The following is a 23,645-nucleotide window of genomic DNA, read 5'->3' as shown; positions in this document are numbered from 1 at the left end:
TGATAGCTGTGGGAAAGAAACTGTTTAACAGCGAGTAGTCCTTGTTCTGATATTTCTGTTACTGCTGATCCCTAACTATAACACCCAATATACACTGATTAGGCATATTCTGTTGGTCCCTCTTTTGCTGCCAAAATAGCCCTGACCCGTCGAGGCGTGGACTCCACTAGACCCCTGAAGGTGGGCTGTGGCATCTGGCACCAAGATGTTAGCAGCAGATCCTTTAAGTCCTGTAGGTTGCAAGGTGGGGCCTCCACGGATCTGACTTGTTTGTTCAGCACATCCCACAGATCCTCGATTGGATTGAATTTGGAGCCCAAGTCAACACCTTAAACTTGTTAAACTTTAAACAACACCTTAAACTTTGCTCCTCAAACCATTCCTGAACACTTTTTGCTTTTTGCCAGTGTGCATTATCCTGCTGAAAGAGGCTGCTGAACAAAGAAGTCAGATCCGTGGAGGCCCCACCTTGCAACTTACAGGACTTAAAGTATCTGCTGCTAACATCTTCTAGATGCCAGATGTCACAGCCCACCTTTAGGGGTCTAGTGGAGTCCACGCCTCGTCGGGTCAGGGCTACCAGGGAATACCGTTTCCATGAAAGGATGTACATGTTCTGCAACAATGCTTAGATAAGTGGTATGTGTCAAAGTAACATCCACATGGATGGCAGGACCCAAGGTTTCCCAGCAGAACATTGCCCAAAGCATCACACTGCCTCTGCCGGCTTGCCTTCTTCCCATAGTGCATCCTGGTGCCATGTGTTCCCCAGGTAAGCGACACACACGCACCCGGCCATCCACGTGATGCAAAAGAAAACGTGAATCATCAGACCAGGTCACCTTCTTGCACTTGCTCTGTAGTTCAGCTCTGATGCTCACATGCCACTGTTAAAACTTTTGGCAGTAGACGGTGTCAGTATGGGCACCCTGACTCGTCTGCGACTCAGCAACAAACTGAGATCCACCTTTCTATCAGAAGCAGCATTAACTTCTTCAGCAGTAGCTTTTCTGATCGGACTACACAGGCTAGTCTTCGCTCCCCACGTGCATCAATGAGCCTTGGCCGCCCATGACCCCGTCGCCGGTTCTCCACTGTTCCTTCCTTGGACCACTTTTGATAGATACTGACCACTGCAGACCGGGAACACCCCAAAAGATCTGCAGTTTTGGAGATGCTCTGACCCTGTCGTCTAGCCATCACAATTTGTCCCTTGTCAAACTCGCTCAAATCCTTATGCTTGCTCAATTTCCTGCTTCTAACACATCAACTTTGAGGACAAAATGTTCACTTGTGGCCTAATATATCCCACCCACTAACAGGTGCCATGATGAAGAGATAATCAGTGTTATTCACTTCACCCTTCATAATGTTATGCCTGATCGGTCGAATTAAACAGAATTAAAATAGATTTAAACAAACCATAATGTAACTAGCATCATGGGCATCATTAAACCTCTGAGTCACTGCGGTTGTTTGAGAAACGAATGCTGACATGATTGATTCAGATAAATTCTGTTTTGTTTTACAGAAAGTCCGACTTGCCAGGATTCGCTTGGCAAAGAAGGGAACTACCAACGCCTTCCTACAATACAAAGAAGATGGAGGATTTCAGGTGAGATTTATCATGAGCATTCAATTTAGTTGCACTCCATGTGTTTCTGTCTGAATCTAGTGTAAAAATTAATCTAGTTATGTCACTCCAGACTCATATGGCTTTCTAGCCAGAAAACAGCTAGAGTTTCAAGACGGCAGTGATCAGAAACTGTCATGCTACAGAATGTAATTTATTCCTGTGATGCAAAGCTGAATTTTTAGCATCATTACTCCAGTCTTCAATGTCACATGATCCTTCAGAAATCACAAAATCAATGTCCGCTGTGTGTCTTTTAGATCAAAGCAAGTTTGTGAATGAACAGATAAGGCTGAATGAAATTTCAGTCTGTTCGTCACACATCATATAACTTCAGAAGACTGTACAGAGCGCAAATCATGCCAATGGACTACTTTTATGATTTTTTTGGAGCTCAAAAGCTCCCACCTCTTGTTAAAATTCTTCAGGGTGCCTCTTTTTTGTTTCTTGTAAGAAAGAAAGTTCTTTAGGATAGAAACAACATTATCGGTTGAGTTAAGGATGTCAGTTGTCCTTTTTGTGTGAACTACTGTATGTCTTTAAATGGTCAAAAGAGCTAGACCTATAGTCTTTATCAATCTCCCAGTTGCTTCACTCAGCACATCCAATGAGGAACTAGTTGCTGGAGTTTGCCTGACATCAAATCTTCAGAAGATGGGCTACAAAGACTTGTAGCATACTAGCATAAGAGGAATCTTTCATTACAGACATTAGAGAAATAAACATTATTTGTGACTATATTTTAAGTCATATTGTTCAGAGGGAATTTGTAAGTGTTCTTTCAGCTACAGTGATTATAACTTATAAGTTACTAGCCAAGTTGGTGAGTTTTGCATCTTAAAAACTTAGATTTTGTTCAATAATTAGTGATCGATCAACTAAAAATTACAATTCTTTCTTTCTTTCTTTCTTTCTTTCTTTCTTTCTTTCTTCTTTCTTTCTTTCTTTCTTTCTTTCTTTCTTTCTTTCTTTCTTTGAAAATCTTTTTTCACCCATATAGTGAAAGTCAAGGAACTATATATCTTTGTTGTATGCAACCCACATTTCTTCAAAATGTTGTGTGTGTCTCTGTGTGTATGTGCGTGTGTGTGGTCAGGTAAATAAAATGTCCCCACAAAGATATAAGAATATACAGTTTGTACAAATATTATGGAAAGTCCCCATAAAATATGAAAATACAACGTGCGTGCGTGCGTGCGTGTGTGCGTGCGTGCGTGCGTGCGTGCGTAGGTGTTTGTGTATTTTCTACAGAAAAAATTGTAACAATACAATAATTTCTTATTTGTTAACATCAGTTAATGCAAGGAGTCATATGTTTTGAAGCATTTATTAACCTTTGTTACTGTTAGTTAATAAAATAGTATTCATTATAGTTCACAGTGCATCAAGATACAGTACAACTTTCAGAAACACCTTATTTTACAGAGTCCTTGCTACATATGTTTCATAACAGTAAATTAAGCATAATTATGCCTGACTCCTGCTAAAACAACCATGACCCTAAGCACATGTCATTAATTTATATTACTCAGTACTTAAATATATAATTACACTGCAATAAGGGCACCTTAAAATACTAAAGTGTATCCCAAATATTGATCTTAATTTATTAGTAAATGTTGAAATTAACATTAAGGGCCCTGTTGTAATTATTTAAAGGGATAATTCCCTTTGAAATTAAATTTTGATATGTTTTAGCTTACCTCATGGGTATCCGAGATGTAGGAGTATTTGTTTCCTCAGTAGTTTCAATTTTGATCATTTTAGGTCAAACCGTTCTTGTGTGTGCCTCACATAATGCAGGTCTATGGTCACCACCTCAAAGAGCATACACAGAGAAGTCCAAATTAAACAATCCCCCATCGTAAGTACACACTGATGGCCTAAGACGAAACGTAAGCGCGGAAAGCGCCGGAAGTGGATCTCTTGCGCGTGTACATCTCTCATTGTTTACACAGAAATTTGGGAAGTGTTACCTTTCACTGTGAAGATCTAAACATAATTAGACATACTGGACATCGCAATGGAAGAAGATTTCGATATATTAACAGACAACGTTGAATTTTTTTTCACAACCATATTTATTTGAACCAGAATACACTGATCAAGAATGTGATACCGCTTCCGGTGCTTTCCGCGCTTGCGCAGACTAAAGCCAGAACGCGCGAATCAGAGTGTCATCTCCCATTCCCTTTAAAAGCCTGCGCTTGACCCATGGGCGGATTCGCTGTTTACATCGTGGGATTTGTGAGCAGAAAGACTGAACGCTTCTCCAGGGAGGAATCCTTTTAATGTTTATACTTAAAAATGTTTGTGTGCTGCTGCGTGTCCCGTTATCAGAGTGTACGCCTGTTGAGCCTGAACACACCTCGTAGTGCTGAACGTAAAAAATGATAACTATGTGAGGCTGAAACTAGCAGAAATCTATGTTTAAAGTTCAAAGTATCTTTCTTAGCTCTGGATTGCTAGAGAAGTCTATATAGATTTTAAAAAATAGCTAAAACTCTAAAACTTTAATACAGCACAAACCCGGCAACGAGAGAATATCAACTCAAGCATCAATGTATTCATATTCACAGCATGATATTAAAGCATAGCACACCAGAAATTAATATATTTTCTACTGCCAGCATGCTTCTAAGCACAGTACAGTATTTTAAGATATTAATGATCATACAGTCTTTTTGATCTCATCAATGTGTTACAGTAAGTGTAAAGGTCAGTCATTTGGCCTCTGAGAATGCGTCAGTCCCACAAGAGTCGTGTAATAACAGCTTTTTCAAATGGCGCTGACACTGAGAGTCAGCTAAACACGGCTGCGGGGCTTTACCCAGGGCGCCGCGTCCTTGCTTTGAGGAAATAGCAATTAACAACACTGAAGGAAGGGCAGGTGATGCCGGACAGGTGGGAGGCGCAGCAGTAATTAAAGAGATCCTTTCAGGCCAGTCGTTCACTTGGCACTCAGCTTGGTAACACCTCCGGGCAGCTTTGTTTCAAGGGGTCAGTTTCAGGTTAGCGTGGTTCGGTTAGCCCCCTGCTGGTAAATGCCATAAGTACATAAAGTGTCCAATCTGGAGGCCTATAAGAACTGGAGATCCAGGAAAAAATAACTTTAACAATCAAAAGTTTGGAATAATTACGTTTTTGGACTACTTTAGAAAGTTTAGATTTTTAAAATGTTTTTAAAATAAGTCTCTCACAAAGGCTGCATTTATTAATCAAAACTATAGTCAAACCAGTAATGTCTTTTTAATATTATGTTATGTATCTAAAAGTTGATTGATGTGATGGCAATTACTCCATTACTCCAGTCTTCAGTGTCACGTGATCCTTCAGAAATCATTATAATACGATGATTTGCTTGTATTATCATTATAACATTAATCATTATAATACGATGTATGAAACATTTTCTTATTATCAATGTTGAAAATCGTTGTGCTGCTTAATATTTTGTGAAAAGTTTGACAGTAAAGACATTAATAATGTTAAATTATAATAAAATAAAATTAAATAAGTCAAATAAATGCAGTTATTTTAAACCTATTCAGCAAAGAATCCTAAAGAAAATCCACAAAAATATTAAACACCACATTTGTTTTTAACATGGATTACAATAAGAACCATTATTAATAACTGAGCACAAATCAGCATTTTTAAAAATGATTTTTGAAGGATAAAATACAACCTTGTCATTACAGAAATAAATGATATTAAATAATATACTAAGATAGGAAATATTTCTTTTAAATAATCATATTTTACAATATAAAAAAATGACAGTATGTTTTATCAAATAAATGCAGTCTGGTTGAGTATACAAGACTTTTTTAATAACATTTGAAAAATCTAAACTTTCTAAACTTTTGACCAGCAGTCAGCTTTGACCTGGTTCTCCTTCCTTGTTTGCTGTACCTCAGGAAGTCATTTATCACAGTATGATTCAGCAATTTGTAAATTATTTCAACAGGTTTCGTTCACCTTCCAGTGTATGGGTACGTTTAACACTCTCAAATAGCATTTTCTCGGTTGCATTAAGTAATATTAAGTGTAATGTTTATTCCAATGGAAACAATCTTGTGCCCTTTTCCAATCACTGCCTTTATGAGCAGGACCTGGTTATCATTTTTCTGCTGTAATTGCCATTCCAGGGAAAACAAACCTGTGTAAATATCTGTTTCTCTCTGTGGTTTTATGTAATTATTGCACTCGTTGCAGTTCCTCTAGCCCCGGGATGTTCTCTGCGCTTGTTGTTGATCATGTTGCTCTTGTAATACATTCTGAATATAGAGTCTGCTTCCCGATTAAGGGCGAACAATGAAGATATACAGTGTTGAATAACTAATATGGATTTTCCCATTTGTTAAACATAAATTCAAAGTTGCTTAAAGACTAAGAAAGAATTAAAGCAAATGTGGTGTTTGCGTTTTTCTGAAGAAACCATGGCTGGTTATATGTCCCCTAAGTCATTTATTTTGTAGTCCAGTTTTTTTGGTTTATCATTTGCCAGGCAGTCTGTTGTGTCTAAAGCATATGCAAGAATGAGCTATGCTGCATAAGTTTAATATGCATGTTTCTTTGGGGTTTTTTTCCAAGTATGAGAAATAGTGCGACATTGCCCTAAAGGGATAGTTCACCCAAAAATGAAAATTCTGTCATTACTCACCCACATGTCATTCCAAAATTGTAAGACTTTCATTCATTACATGTGAAAACCAATGAGGTTCATTCTTGTGTTATGCAAGACTTTGGAGCTTCAGCAAGAACCAATGAGGTTCATTCTTGTGTTATGCAAGACTTTGGAGCTTCATCAAGAACCAATGAGGTCCATTCTTGTGTTATGCAGGACTTTAGAGCTTCAACAAGAACCAATGAGGTTCATTCTTGTGTTATGCAAGACTTTGGAGCTTCATCAAGAACCAATGAGGTCCATTTTTGTGTTATGCAGGACTTTAGAGCTTCATCAAGAACCAATGAGGTCCGTTCTTGTGTTATGCAAGACTTTGGAGCTTCATCAAGAACCAATGAGGTCCATTTTTGTGTTATGCAGGACTTTAGAGCTTCATCAAGAACCAATGAGGTCCATTCTTGCGTTATGCAGGACTTTAGAGCTTTAACAAGAACCAATGAGGTCCATTCTTGCGTTATGCAGGACTTTTGAGCTTCATCAAGAACCAATGAGGTCCATTCTTGCGTTATGCAGGACTTTAGAGCTTTAACAAGAACCAATGAGGTCCATTCTTGCGTTATGCAGGACTTTTGAGCTTTAACAAGAACCAATGAGGTCCATTCTTGTGTTATGCAGGACTTTAGAGCTTCATCAAGAACCAATGAGGTCCGTTCTTGTGTTATGCAGGACTTTAGAGCTTCATCAAGAAACAATGAGGTCCGTTCTTGTGTTATGCAGGACTTTATAGCTTCAACAAGAACCAATGAGGTCCGTTCTTGTGTTATGCAGGACTTTATAGCTTCAACAAGAACCAATGAGGTCCATTCTTGTTATGCAGGACTTTAGAGCTTCAACAAGAACCAATGAGCTTTATTCTTGTGTTATGCAGGACTTTAGAGCTTCAACAAGAACCAATGAGGTCCATTCTTGTGTTATGCAGGACTTTAGAGCTTCAACAAGAACCAATGAGGTCCATTCTTGTGTTATGCAGGACTTTAGAGCTTCAACAAGAACCAATGAGCTTCATTCTTGTGTTATGCAGGACTTTAGAGCTTCAACAAGAACCAATGAGGTCCATTCTTGTGTTATGCAGGACTTTTGAGCTTCATCAAGAACCAATGAGGTCCATTCTTGAGTTATGCAGGACTTTAGAGCTTCAACAAGAACCAATGAGCTTCATTCTCGTGTTACACAGGACTTTAGAGCTTCAGAACCAAGAACCAATGAAGTTCAATCTTGTGTTTTAAGCAGCATGTTTTAGCTTCCACAAGAACCAATGAGGTTTGTTCCCTTGTGTGAAGTAGGTTCGGTTAAGCTTCCGTTTATGTGCACTAATGTTTATATGAAAGTCTTTAGAACATCATCAGGGTAAGTAGTTAATGACTTCAAGAATCTCAAGTCTAAAAAGTACTACTTACTTAATAATCAATTTATTTATAGAAATACCAATTGATTAAGTTTAGAGGGGTAATTCACCCAAACATTTTGTTTAAAGTTCACCTGTCATTATTTACTCACCCTCATGTTGTTCCAAATGTGTCTTTCTTGTGTGGTTGTCCAAACTGCTTTCCTTAAAATGAACGTGAATGCTGACCACGGCTGGCAGATAGCTATGCTAGATAAATTCTTTTATGTTCTACTATTTCTTTTAAGAAGGATTTACAGCTTGCATGATTTTTTTGAAGTGCTTTGTGGTGTGTTGGTCTTGAAATCATATCTGCCGCAGCCTCGTGGTCTGTCAGTTTATCAGATCATAACTGCAGGGATTAAAGCAAAGCTCTATTCCATAAACACACCTTTTCCCATTGCCGAAATCCATCTTCACTATGCAGGACAAGTAGCTGTATTTAGAGAGAGAGCGAGAGAGCGAGAGAGCGAGAGAGAGAGAGAGAGAGAGAGAGAGAGAGAGAGAGAGAGAGAGAGAGAGAGAGAGAGAGAGAGAGAGAGAGAGAGAGAGAGAGAGAGAGAGAGAGAGAGAGAGAGAGAGAGAGAGAGAGAGAGATTCAATCCGTGTCTTTACTAATGCGGCAGGTGGAGTCCTCCGGAATCTTCTCAGGTTGTGAAACCCACAATAATCCAATATTTACAATCCCCGAGTGAGGGGGTATTTTTTTCAGCATGGATCTATAAACCCATTACTAACAGGTCTGCAGTGCTATTTATAAACCAGACAAAGGCTTTTTTTCAACTTTTCCAGCCTATTCTGGCTTTGAATTTCTACTTAGGATTTACTTCTGTCTCTGCATGCTGTTATTCATGCTTGACCTTTGATGAAAGGTCATTAGGAAGTGTACATGTACACTTTGTGATTTATGTATAATTTACCTGTTCATGTGTTGTCTTCAATGTTTGAAAGTAAAAAGACCATGTTTTTAATAAATAATTTAAACAATTTATACAAAACACAGTACTATGGTGCTTACTGAGGTGAGTATAATTATAGTAACAATAATAATTATTACACTTTATTAAAAGTTATTGTTGTTTATATTGTTAATCCTAATTTTGCTTGCCTTAAGCACCACTTAGTGTGTGTGTGTGTGTGTGTGTGTGTGTGTGTGTGTGTGTGTGTGTGTGTGTGTGTGTGTGTGTGTGTGTGTGTGTGTGTGTGTGTGTGTGTGTGTGTGGGTGTGTGTGTGGGTGTGTGTGTGTGTGTGTGTGTGTGTGTGTGTATATATATATATATATAAATAACGTATATAAAAATAATTTTCATTAGCGCTGCCAGTCGATTAAAATGTTTAATCTAAGTAGTTACATGAGGTGCTGATTAATTAATCTAATCTGTTTTTATCCTGAATATTTGTTTGTAAGATAATCATAATAATAATTATTATGATTAATCCTTGATTGCCTTAGTAAGCAGTACTTAGTATGATACTCTATTTGTATAGAAGTAATAATAATAATAATAATAATAGTGTATTATTAATCATAATTGTACTTGCATAAATAAGCCTCTTATAATAATTTATTAAATATAAAAAAAAATGTATTAAGTAAAGTGTTAAATATTAAACTTAATCTTGCAATTTTGAACTTGTCCTATAACTCCTCCTGCATCATCTGACTTAAACTGGTAAGCAATATCAACACTAGCAGAAAAAAAGTTTTCACTAGCTATGTTTCCATCCACCGATTTGTTTGCACATTTTGAGATATCATATAAAAAACACTGGATGGCATATACAATATGCGCATAAGTTCTAAAAATGTTCATAAACTTTGATGAAAACACTTACCAAATATATTCCTGGATGCTCGTCAGAAAAGTCATGTGTCCAACCAGTGGACCCATCTCATGGCACAAAATCTGAAATTCTGTTTTGGTCATCAAAGATTGTCAAAGAGGTTTGGTATAACCATTCCTGCTGCATCAACTTTTGACATTTATTGCCCGTTTATCAGGAAGTGACGATTTTGTTCGCTTCCACTGATTGGATGGAGACGGTGCTTTATTCGCATATGTTTTATGGAACATTCAAATTTTGCGTATAAGTTAAATTCACAACTTTGGATGAAAACATACTGGAATGATACCCTTTCAAAAGGTATTTGGGTAATAATATGCTAATAAGGTGCTAATATGCACCCTTTAGGGTTAAATATTGAACAAAGTTGTACCTTTTGACAAGGTATTGCCCCATTCACAGCTTTTGTACCTTTTTTTCTGAGGGTGGACAGGCTAGCAATCACCCTGAACAACAGCATCACCTTCACCGTTAAAATAATATTTGCCAGATTTCTTGATCTTTTCTTGCTCTCAGATCCCGGCGTTTTGACGCAGTCTTTTTTCACCGGTACAGCCTGCATAGATTCTAATCATGGGCCGTTTTGTCACCCAATGGCTGTATCTCTTGTCTCCACTGAGAAAATTGTGTTGTTAATGTGACATCCCTATCAGCAGTTTTTTAACAATGGAATTGTCAGTGATTGATGGTTTAATACCCTCTGAGGTTCCTCTGCTCTCTTTTCCTGATGGAGTGTTCGGAAAGAGAGTATTACAGCCTGTGGATTTGACTGAAATGTATTTATTTGGGATTTATTGCTTGCGTATCTGCAATTGGGTGGCAGAGAAATTCACTTTGGGTTCCCCGGTCAAACAGGAAATAGATTATGACAAATTGAGATTCTTTAATTTTCTCATTTTGTGCTGAACTGGAGGACGGATCACATTGGGCTTTTGCTCTGTTGTTGTCGTAAGTCAAGATAACATAGTGGATCCTTTATTGAAACAGCCCTGCAGAATTTGTTTGCTCACACACTTGTGCTTTGGGGCATTTTTAAATGTAGATTCTAGTGTTCTAGTGTTGAATTGCATGGGAGTGAAATGCTTTGTATTGTGTTAGTTGTTGTCTCAGTTGTAGAGCCACAAAGGATTTAGACGTTTCGGGTTTCCAACTAGGAAGTGGAATTGCTTTTTGCGCCCACTCGCGTCCTACGTGATCAAACTTTCTCAGACGTTTTTTGGCGGTATAGCTGCGTCCTTTCATTCTACTTAGGGCTTTTCGTTCAGCAAAAACAAACCTAATTGTGCTTAGGTCCAATTATTGATGATCTTATCTGCCCCAACTCCTTCAGCCATCCTTGGTTTTGGCTGACGGGGCACTTCCTGCAAGGCAGACAGAGCAGTCCCTGCTCTTTCCTGGATGTCACAGCCTCACTGAACATCTCGTTCCTCGATAAGATCGGCTGCTTTTAAAGGATTCTGAGAGGCTAACTTCTAGACGCCGGCCGGAATGGCGATAAACCACCTTGACTTGAGCTACAAAGAGCTCAGGGGCCAGATGGTATCGTAGAAGAATAAAAGGGAGACGCTGAGACCGATGTTTCGTGAGAGACTTGTTCTTCGGGACACGTCATCCTTGCGTGTGATCGCTTTACAACGAGAGGTTATAGAGGTTACCGGATACGTGCGAATGCCATCAAGGACAGTGGTCTGTCTCGAGAGGTAGTCGCGTGGTAAAGATGGGTCAAATCACAGGTGGCATAAGGCCGATGTAGGGTTTAACCTACTGCAACAGTATTAGACTGTTCAAAGCAGTTAAATAAAGCATTTTAATTTTTTATGTAATTCTGGATTAAAACTTCAAAGAACAGCAGCTCTGTATCATAGCAACAAGTTTGGCAGGAACAAGATTTTAATCTCCCCGCAAGCCAAGGTCACACAATACGGTCACTGCCTACTCATAATATTCCTGACTGTTTTGGATCTTATTTAGCTGACATCTATATACATAGTTTATCTATTTTTTTCCTTAAATCTTTATATTTTTTACCAAGTAAATTTTCAAAAATGTACATGTGTATACTGTATATATAATTTATCTTTATAAAGGGGTCTGAATACTTTCTGCACATTCCTTCAATCCTAGGAGAATCTTGCAGGTTTCATATTTTGTAACATCTAAATTTTCCAAGTATTAATTTTAGATTAGAATGAAATTTTGATAAATCATCTGACCACTAAATTGGACATCACGCATCATTTGCTATATTTCAGCTACATCTCATACTATTACTGGCTGTTGTTCTTGAAAGGATGTAGGATATTAGAATGTAATTTGCAGTTATGTTAAAAATTAATCTGCATGTAATGGATGTTGCTTGCAATGCCTTACTTGTTACATAAAAAGTAATCTGATTACGTAATGCACATTATTTTATGCGTTACTTGTTACAACAAACTCAATTGCAATAACTGAAGCTTTTTTAGGCTATATTTTTTGTATATATTTTATAGTTTTCACATGATTTTATGTAATTTAATTTATTTGTTTGTTTGTTATGTACACACAGTATTACTGCATGGTAAAAAATAATTAAGAAAAAAAGTTACCTGGTTGCCTTAAAATTTTGAGTTAATACAATTGAATTTTTTTTGAGATTCAACAACCTTTATTAAAATATTATTAAAAGATTTTGTAAGCATATTGGGTAATTGTGTTTTATTTTTGATGATGCAGTGAAACATGCCAAATAGGTTTCACAAATAGATATGATTTATCAAATTTTTTATGTGGTTCAGATACAATAATATTTTGAGTTTCTATTTACTAAACAAATTTCCTTCATTGTATCAACTCAAATTTTTAATTTCAATGAACTCAAAATTTTAAGGCAACCAGGTTACTTACTTTTTTAAGTTAAACCAACAAAAACCAACCAATTTTACAGTGTGTATTATGTTTAATCTATTCAGTAAAGAACAAAAACGCCTACTGTCCACTCAGGCAGACATGTGAAATATCTTTGGATTTTTTTTAAAATCTTGTTTAAATCTTATTTTTACGCCTGAAGAGCAATAAAAACACAGTAAAAATATCCTGACTGAATGTATGATGTTACAATAGATTTCTGCTCAAAATAAATGCAATTCTTTTGAGCTTGATGAACTTTCTATTTTTAATAAATTATATATTAAAATATATAATTTTATAGTGAAATATGTTAAAATTGGAAGAAAAAAAATAGTTGTAATAATAATTCACTTTATTTCTGGTTTTGTTTTATTTTGCATGAGAGACTTCTTCCCAAAACAGTAAGAATCAACTGTAAATAATGATATTCTGCAATATATAACTGATTTTACTATTTCTTTTATATAACTTATCCAGCCATAGTACATTGGAGATGACAGTGGACAAAACGTTTCTTTAACAAAAATAAACCTGATGTCGTGATGATGCTAACATCCTCTGAAGACTGTAAATAGTTGTGGTCTCTTTAAATAGATCTGTGTCCCCTTTAAATTGATGTTTTAAGGTGAGTCGCTTGTATCTAAAGACATGGTTTTTATGGATCGCCCTAAATAAACTTTTGTGGTGTTTTTATCTCTCAGTATCGAGACAATGACAGTGCTCTGTGTCTGAAGAACAGATCTTCCTTTGAGCACCAACATCATCACCTGCTGCATTGTCTGGAAAAGACAACCGTAAGTACAGCTCCTCCGCTCAGCCTGTTACTGGACACAAATGATCATACAGTTCTCCATCACATTCCAGTACATCTCATTAAGCATTTCCTCCTGTAATTTCCAACAGAACCATGAGTTCACAGATGAGCTGACGTTCAGTGAGATGTGCATGACCGAGTCGGTGGGCTATCGTACCAGCCGCAGCACCTCCATCTCCAGCCAGCAGGGGGTGTCGACGTCCTGCTGTCCCCGCAGAGCTAAGAGAAGAGCCATCCGCCTCGCCAACTCCACCGTATCCGTCAGCCGGGGCAGCGTACAGGAGCTGGACACTCTGCAAGTGCACAAAACCTCTGCTGGACCCCAAAGGTATGACTTCAGACACACCATCATGGTTTTTTCACTCCAAAATAAAAAGGACAAAAACTATTATGAAGTATGTATGGTGAAAAGTAAAGTAAACTTGATTCTGCTTTATTTTGAGAGAATTCTGAGAAATTTGTATTTATAAAATATTATTATATTTATTAAAAAATATATATTATTATTATTATTATTATTTGATTTGATTTATGTAACCAAATTTTTAGGACCATTACAATTATCATAACATATATGCATGCATGCATACATACATACACAAATGTATATATACAATCATGTACATATAATAATAGTAATATATAACAATAATATATAAATAGCTTTCTATGTGTGTATATATATATATATATATATATATATATTTTTTTTTTCCCAATATATTATTTAATTATATATTTAATTATAAAACCAATATATGCATATATTGAGAGAGTATAAATATTGTAAATGTAAAGTATTCATTTGTTGATTAATTACTGTTTTTGGAAGAATGCTCAACAACGCTGCATTTATTTATTTCAGGAAATTCTATAAAAAATAATATATATATGCTGTTTTTATATATATATATATATATATATATATATATATATATATATATATATATATATATATATATATATATATATATATATATATATATATGCTGTTTTTTTTTAAATTTCTATTAGGGATATATTACATGTGAAATATATTAAACTTGATTATTTTAAATTGTAATAATATCTCATAATATTACTGTTTTTATAGAATTTTCTGAAATAAATAAATGCAGCGTTGTTGAGCATTCTTCCAATATATATATATATAAATATATATATATATATATATATATATATATACACACATTATATATTATATAAAATATAATATATAATAGTAAATAATTACAAATTAAAATCATAATAATTATAAAGCCAACATAACCGTAAAATAATGATATAGTATTTATATGTAAAGTAATATTATTACATATATTTATAACAATTATATATACTTGCTTGTATAGAGTGTTATTATATTTATATATATTATTCCATAATTGTTTTAATAACTATAACTTTTATTTCAATGTATTGTATATTTATTTATTACAATGAAAATGAGTTTTGATCTTTATTTTTATTAATTTTGAAAAGTTTCTTGACATTTTTCTTAAGATGTCAAAATTATTAATAATTTGTCATAATAGATCATTGTAATGGAGAAGGCAATATTAAATACAAAATAAATAGATTATTTTACTGTAATTGTTACACATTTGTTTATGTATGTGACTCAACAAAAATAAAAACTTTTATAACAATTAGTTATATTTTTACAGAACTTTTTTTTCTGTGTATGCATTTGTGAACATGTGTGTGTTTGTGTGTGTATGTATGTGTGCGTGCATCCAAACAGCCGCTCCAGTCTAAACGCCCGGACAGAAGACCTGAAGCTCAACTGTGATGATAGGGATTTCACAGCGGCTATAATCAGTATACCCACCCCTCCCGCCAACACCCCTGACGAGAGTCTGCCGCCCTCTCCTGCCATTCCCGGAATCTTACGCAACTCTCGCTCTTCCTACACCCATGAGACAGTGAAGATCTCCTCCTTATAACCGCCACAAGCACACAAGCATCCCTTACTGCACAACAGAGAGGAAGTGATGGGGGCTTCTCCCAGGAAAGAGCGCAACGCCACAGAAAAGACTAAGTGCATCTCGTAATGTATCTGCTTCATTCCAAATCGACAATTCGACGCAGACTCGCATGAGCTGACGTGCTTTTTGTGACCCTGTTGTACATCGGAGGACCTCGGACAATCCATGCAGACTGACCGTACGCGCTTGGGGGAGATCGAAAAGACAAACTCAATCCGATGCATTTTACAATGATAAATCAGCAGTCATAGTGGCACAGAAGGCCTTTTACTTTTAAAGATATGCAATGTTTCAACAAGCAGGAATTATGCCTATATACATCCACTGCGTAATACAGTTGCAGGAGAGATTACGAAAGTTGGGAATGATCTTTGCAGGGAAAAATGCTATTACAAAAATGATGGCCGACATAAAGGAGTTGGTGTATATGTATCAATATTTGTATCATACCTCTTTAGATCACATGCATCTTCAAAACCCCACAAAAAAAGAGAGAATTCTGAGCAATCCTACCCAAACATGCATGTTGTTGTATAGTAGATACCATGGCAGAGAATGGAGCCGCCAACATGCTACTCTCACATACTTTTGCATGAGACTTAATTTACCTCTCTTTAGTTTGTCCTGTTTTCTTTCTTGACATTGATTAAAAAAAGATGATATTTACAGAGTATTAACGATCAAACATGCTGCACTAGATGTGCACATTAGAAAAAAGAATGATAAACAAACAAACAAACAAAAAAATTCAGGCATGTTCTTTGGAAAATCTAAGGCTGGACTAGTGAGTGAGTGAGTGAGTGTGTGCGTGTGTGTGTGTGTGCGTGTGCGTGTGCACTCTCAGAAAAAAATGTACAGTGTTATCACTGGGACAGTACCCTAAGGTACAAAAGTGAAAAGGTACATCTTTGTACCCTACTCACCCCTAAATGGTACATATTAGTACCTTAAAAGGTACATATCAGTACTTTAAGAGTGCGTATTAGTACCTTAAAGGTACATAATAGTACCTTTAAGGTACATGTTAGTACCTTTTCGGTTTTGTACCTTAGGGTACCGCCCCAGTGACAGAAATGTACCTTTTTTTCTGACAGTGTGCGTGCACGTGTGCGTGTGTGTGTGTGTGTGTGTGTGTGTGTGTGTGTGTGAGAGAGAGGGCCGACTGGGAAGGACTTGTCTTATTTGATCACAGATATGCATGGATACCGTTGTAGGTATTTTTATGTGTTTTCTCCCCTGAGAAAATAAAGCGTTTCTATAGCATTTTAAAGGCGAATTGAAGGCGTTTACCACTGTCATGAGTTTTACAGCAGTAATTAGATACACTTCAACTTATTTTTCATTTGGCTTGGTAATTAAGTGTAACCTTTAAACCCTAGCTAGCTATTTTTCTACAGTAGTTTATGCATCGAACACTGCTATGTCCAGCGAGCCATTTCTCTCATTTGTTCAGATGCTCTGTTAATGTTTATTTAAAATTCATAAGCAGCAATGAGACAGGCAATAATAGTGTAATTATTTTTTACTACAACTGATATTGAAAGATACAATTAAGTACAAAACAGGAGGAATGCAAATTTGCACTTGACTGTGATGAAAAATATATTTGTTACTCTGTTTACAAGCATTGTTGTTTTTACGTTCTTTTTGGTTTTGTTCCCCCCTCTATCTCTCTCTCCAGCTTCATAAAAACAGTGTGAAGTGGTAAATTTAGTAAATGGTCAGGCACCTGCTCATTTTCGGCAGGGTTTTTTGGGATGAAACGGCTCCTGGTAGAAGATTAAAGAGTTAGATATCAAAAGCACAGAGGTGTAAAGTCTATTCCACAAATAAAGTGAACAGAACTCAGAAAACACTCAGTCTGTTGGCTCTCAATCACATCTAAACATCAGTTATTTGAAATGCTGTATCACATCAATCAAGTAATGTGTGTTTTTATGGTCTTTTCTTCAGATATGCTGACGCCATCTGACATTTTATAGTGTTAATCTTGAAAGTGATGGTTAAGACGTTCACTTAAAGTCTTATGGCTAATTGTTTTCTAGTTTTCTCCTGAGGGAGCGCTGTGTAATTGGCTATCTATTTTGCATAATGTGAGAACTTGCCATTAAATCATAATAATTTAGCTGAGCGTAATTACCCACACCGCAGCCGATCTTTTAGTGTTAAGTCAACTTGAAATACATTCAAAATCCATTTTACTTCTGTAATGAGGTATTTCTGAGTGGAACAGGATATTCAAAGCTGGAATATGAGGTGGGCTGATTGTAACTTCTGGGAATTAACTGCATGATGAAATGTGTTGAGGAAATTAAGTAGCTATGTTTTGATTTTGATTTTTAAAGCTGCGTTGAAACAGACACAGATTTCACCCCTTTAGCGGCTTTTTAAACCCAGACAGAAATATATTGTCAGCCCAGATCCAGCCCACATCTGGTCTGCATGGAAATATAATAAGTTCTATAAAATGAATTTAGAAAATATATTGGGACTTCTGAATTCATGCTGACTTGAACTGTCTGTGCCATATAGTAGCCTCCAATAGTATAACTTTGATGATCAGTTTATTGGATATTCTGTACATTTTATTTGTGGTTTGATTTATGTAACCAAAGCTGTAACATCAAGTCCAGGAATGTGATTCAATATCGAGCTCCACTGCACCTTCCTTCCTTGCAAACGTGGATAAAGCTGGCCAGGTTTTTGCATATCTGGAATTTATATTTAAATGGGAATGCTAATGGATATCTTTCTCCAGCTAGGCTACTACAAACATCCAAAACACAGTAATGATTATTAGAAACCACCATAAACTTTTGCATTTGTGATGTATTTAAACATGTTTTCTTACTACTGAAAGTTATACTGGTTTGAAAGGACATGAGGGTGAGAAAGGATAATGACAGAATGAAGCAGGGCCATAATAACCATGGGTACAAGCCCCGCCCCCAATAATTAGAAATAGCTAAATGGTCCCCTCAGTATTTGATATTCTTTATGCTGCTCTGCTGCACTCCATTATGAAGCACTGGTTGTTGTTAGGATGACTGAAAGGCTGGTCTGCCTCAGCAGGCTAACATCGCTCATCAATGTCAACATGATTGCGATAGCCAATCAAATCAAAGAAGGCGGGGCTTTTAACTGAAGAAGAGTAGCATACAGGGTGCGTCTCAATCAGCTCCTATTTCAGTAGTCAGAGCATTGATCAAGACATGTAGATGATGGTCATATAATTAGAATATCATCAAAAAGTTGATTTTTTTGTCATTAATTCTATTAAAAAAGTGAAACTTGTTTATTATATTCATTCATTACAGACTGATATATTTCAAATGTTTATTTATTTTTGAGGAATATAACTGACAACTAAGGAAAATCCCTAATTCAGTATCTCATAAAATTAGATTATTACTTAAGACCAATACAAATAAAAGATTTTTTTGAAATCTTGGCCAACTCAATACTTAGTTGTGGCTCCTTTTGCCTGAATTACTGCAGCGATGCGGCGTGGCGTGGAGTCGATCAGTCTGTGGCTCTGCTCAGGTGTTACACGAGCCCAGGTTGCTCTGATAGTGGCCTTCAGCTCTTCTGCATTGTTGGGTCTGGGATATCACATCTTCCTCTTCACAATACCTCATAGATTTTCTATGGGGTTAAGGTCAGGCGAGTTTGCTGGCCAATTAAGAACAGATACCATGGTCCTTAAACCAGGTACTGGTTGCTTCGGCACTGTGTGCAGGTGCCACGTCCTGTTGGAAAATGAAATCTGCATCTCCATAAAGTTGGTCAGCAGCAGGAAGCATGAAGTGCTCTAAAACTTCCTGGTATATGTCTGTGTTGACCTTAGACCTCAGAAAAGACAGTGGGCCACGTGGACACGTCTGTGCGTAGTGGTTCTTGAAGCACTGACTCCAATTGCAGTCCCCTCTTTGTGAATCTCCCCCACATTTTTGAATGGGTTTTGTTTCACAATCCTCTCCAGGGTGTGGTTATCCTTATTGCTTGTACTCTTTTTTTTCTACCACATCTTTACCTTCCCTTTGCCTCTTTATTAATATGCTTGGACACAGAGCTCTGTGGACAGCCAGCCTCTTTTGCAATGACCTTTTGTGTCTTGCCCTCCTTCTGCAAGGTGTCAAACGACTTTTGGACAACTGTCAAGTCAGCAGTCTTCCCCATGATTGTGTAGCCTACAAAACTAGACTGAGAGACCATTTAAAGGCCTTTGTAGGTGTTTCTTAGTTAATTAACTGATTAGAATGTGGCACCAGGTTTGAACAGGTTTGAGGTATTGAACTTTTTCACAATATTCTAATTTTCTGAAATACAGAATTTGGGATTTTCCTTAGTTGTCCATTATAATCATCAAAATTAAAGGTGCACTATGCAACTTTCCATCCACTGGAGGGCGCCTATTCTAAACAAAGGTGTAATTTGATGACGCCAAGTGTGAGCGCAATATCTTGGGACATGTGGTCTTCACCTCACAGCCGGTGGAAAATAGGACTCGGGCAGAAATCATGTTCATGGATGCGGTTATTAATGTTACCGTAGTGTAAAGCATAGCAGGACAGAGCGATGTGGAGCTGAGTACGGCGATTGTTATATAAACACACGGCTCGCGAGTACCGGGACTTTTATTATGACGGGACGGGACACAGTCACGCACTTTTCCGGTCATAATTAGGTAAAGCAGGTAAAGCAGCTCTGTTTATCATATTAGATACATTTAACTGTGTTAGCTCGGTCTGCTGTGACATGTTCACACTGCTAAGAGAAAAGCGCTTCTGCAGAATAAAACCGAGGGTAGTGCAGATATGACGCCATTGACAGGCGACTCGCTCAAACGCTATGCTGAAACATCCCGGTCCTTAATTAAAATAGCAATTTTCTCACAATTTACAAATAGTTGGTAACATTTGGGATATTGTAAGTACTCAACTGAACAAAATATATAACACTGGCCTAGTGGTTTTTGGATATTTTACTGCAAAAATACTACATATTGAACCTTTAAAAGAAATAAACATTTCACTTTTTAAATGGAATTAGTGAAATAAATCAACTTTTTGATGATATTCTACTAATATGACCAGCACCTGTAAGTCAGTGGGCTGACTCCCTGATCAGTGCTGACTACTGAACTAGGGAGCTAATTGAGAAGAACCACCCATAGTAAGCTACCCTATTCACATTTCCGGTTTTCTCAGAGCGGAAGTCGTCATAGTTGGGTTGACTTTTATAGCGGTGAATGAGAGTATAATATTGTTTTATTTTTGTGTCCCAATTTGCTCAAATAGCAAAAGAAAAACTACACCATAGTGATTTCACAAAAAGGAAAAAAACGAGTGAGTTTGATGTTCATTTTTAACATAGACGTTGTATTAAAGCACCCTTACAGCAGCGGTAACTTGTTTTTTGTAATTTGATGTAAAAGTAATATGATACAAAGTATTAGTGTTTTAAATGTAATTTTTTTTAATGAAAATACAAAAAAACGTTGCAGTACTTACGATTTAAGTATTGAGACGCGTCATCAGTCTTGGTCTATTTCAACATGAAACTTTAGTTGATGTTCTAAAAGAATGCTTGGCGAAATGTAAGTAGCAAAGCATTTAATATTTAACAACTGCTTTACTGTTTGCTAGTGAGGGTGGCCTGTGATGGGCGGGAAATGGCTACGCAACACTGCCCTCTAGCTGCTGTTGGAGTAACGGCAGCTAATACTCGAGGAAACAGGATGCGTCAAGCTGTTGAAGGAAAAGTTAACATTTTGTCACATGTAGCCACAACATAAAAAATTAAAATAAAACCTGAACGCGTAGGAGATTATGGAAGCGTGTTTCCGCCACTGATAGAAAAAAAAGGTGGGCTATACAGTTGCGATATTTGTAACTCAAAATTCTGACTTTTATTAGTATAAAATCACAGTTTCTAGTCTATATCTAACAATTCTGAGGAAAAGTCATAATTGCGAGTATTTTGTCTTGTATGTATCTCACTTCAGAACTGAGAGATATATTAGGCCTATCGAAATTCTGAAAAAAGAAGCTTGTTTGAGGTAAATATATATATATATATATATATATATATATATATATATATATATATATATATATATATATATATATATATCCATATTAAATTTAATACAAGACTCATTTTATCAATTAAAATGCAGTTGATTGGTCTAGATAAAGGAATAAAGATAAAGGAAATGACCAGGATGTTAAGAAAATGAAGTGACATCACAAAGCACTTAAAAGCACAGGTACAACATTTGGCCTGTCCTTCTCCTCCGTCCTCCTTTCTGAAACCATGTGGTTCCTGCTGCTCTATTTGCACATATCAGCTATTCAAGGCAAGTGAAACTGTATTTCCTAATTCCTAACAAATTTCTACAAATGTTCCTAACAAATTCTGCATATTCATAGACTTATTGTGTTCCATGCTGCTGTTAATGGGGCTCTTAATGGTTGTAGGCTAAACAAATATTGAAATAACATGCAAATATGATTATTTTGCACATGTTTGTTTAATTTATGACCAACAGTGTGCTTTTGCATTATTTTGTAATTCATTGCAATTCTTTTTTAGTTAAGTAGGCTATCATTCATCAATTTATAGCATCAAAATAACAATATGAATGAAAATTCGTGTTGGCACTTAAGCGAACTTGCAAAACCTGACGATCATATTCTCCAGCACGATTTGAGAAGAGCATTTGGTGCTTCAGTGGAAGAAATCTGACTGATGTGCCCTGTTTAGTGACCTAAACGGTATAGGCTTTTTTTTTTTTTTTTTTTTTTTTTTTACATTTTCCAAAAAATAAAAAAATAAATCTCTTTATTGACATGAAAATTAATCTATAATAACTAGCCTACTGTTTGCTACTTTAAAAAGCAACAACAAAAACATCTGATTATTTTTTTTTTGTCTTGAACAGGATGTTCCATAATGAAGACATATATATAAACAGTTATAAATAATATAAACAAAATTAAATCTACAGTCTGTTTATTTATTAGTTTGTTTGTAATTATTTTCATTGGCATTTGCTTAGCTTTATCTTCATAATATAATGTAATAATATATGAGATAGGCCTTATAATGTAAATAATGTTTAAAGTGTATATACATGTTATTGCAGTTTTAAAACTTCTGGCTTATTTGTTTAATTGCCATGTCTGCAATATCATGTCTGAAAAACAAAGATTAAATAAATGCATAAATTATATATATATATATATATATATATATATATATATATATATATATATATATATATATATATATATATATATATATATATATATATATATGGGATCGGTAAGTTTTGTAATGTTTTTTGTACATGTTTTTTGTTAAATAAGTCTCTTATGATCACCAAGGCTGCATTTATTTGATAAAATACAAAACAAACATATTATATTGTGTAATATTGTGAAATATTATTATTGCAATTTAAAATAACTCTTTACTATTTGAATATATGATTAAATGTAATTTATTTCTGTGTTGCAAAGCTGAATTTTCAGCATCACTGATCCATTACAGATCCCAAACTTTTCCTCCAAAAAACAAAAAAACAAAAACCCCAAAAACAGCTGTGGATCATTCAGGGAATGATATACAGTATTAAGAAATAATGGTTCATACATTTTTGAATGGGGTAACTTTAATATATTTCAGTTGTTTTTTAATATAAATATAAGTTTTAATAAAATATATAAGTCACTAAGAAATATTTTAATTGTTTAAATTTGAAAATAAATGTGCAATTAATAAATAAATCAATGATTAAATGAATGAATAATTCAAGATTATTAAATATTAATTATAATTTAATATTATTATTTTTGTATATTTTAGCCTTTCTTTTTCTTTGTCCCCTGTCAGTATAAAGTATCAAATAAATTTAACAATCAAAGTCACTAGCATTCATTCTAAATTAAAACACCTAAATGATTAATCTAGTAGATAATCTAGAGTAGAATATGATAATGCATCTTTGTGATATAAAATGTGTTATTATTATTGTTATTATTATGATCACACTTTACAAAAAGGTTCCATAATTTTTTGTTTTTAAAATATGTCTCTTATAATCAGCAAGGCTGTATCATATATACAGTTGAAAGAAAAAGTATGTGAACCGCTTGCAGAAACTTTAACACTTAGTACTGTCCTGAATAAGATATTTTACATAAAACATTTTTTACATATAGTTCACAAGACAGTTAAACTGCCCAATGCACAAAAATCATTCAGGTCACGCAAATTCAATTGAGGAACTCAAACACAACTATTAAAGGTTTAAACATTCACTGATGCTCCAGAAGAAAACACAATGCATTAAGAGTGAAAAGTGAAATAAGTGAAAACTTATTGAAAATGAAGA

At 35.5% G+C, this 23,645-nt stretch overlaps 1 protein-coding gene across 1 annotated transcript in view; it reads left to right on the top strand.

Moving 5' to 3' along the window:
• The window catches only part of kcnd1 (potassium voltage-gated channel, Shal-related subfamily, member 1), a 102,432-nt gene extending 85,038 nt beyond the window's left edge, over nt 1-17,394 (top strand). The window contains exons 4-7 of the mRNA XM_067414322.1: nt 1,532-1,615; nt 13,144-13,236; nt 13,346-13,584; nt 15,001-17,394. Of these exons, the coding sequence (XP_067270423.1) occupies nt 1,532-1,615; nt 13,144-13,236; nt 13,346-13,584; nt 15,001-15,202 (618 nt within the window). The 3' untranslated portion in view covers nt 15,203-17,394. The remainder of the gene's footprint in view (nt 1-1,531; nt 1,616-13,143; nt 13,237-13,345; nt 13,585-15,000) is intronic.
• Nucleotides 17,395-23,645: the final 6,251 nt, after the last annotated feature.

Source organism: Pseudorasbora parva, chromosome 13 (genome assembly GCF_024679245.1).
Source record: "Pseudorasbora parva isolate DD20220531a chromosome 13, ASM2467924v1, whole genome shotgun sequence".
Classification (NCBI taxonomy): Eukaryota; Metazoa; Chordata; class Actinopteri; order Cypriniformes; family Gobionidae; genus Pseudorasbora; species Pseudorasbora parva.
The sequence above is the reverse complement of the archived record's forward strand: the minus strand, read 5'-3'. Positions and strand labels throughout refer to the sequence as shown.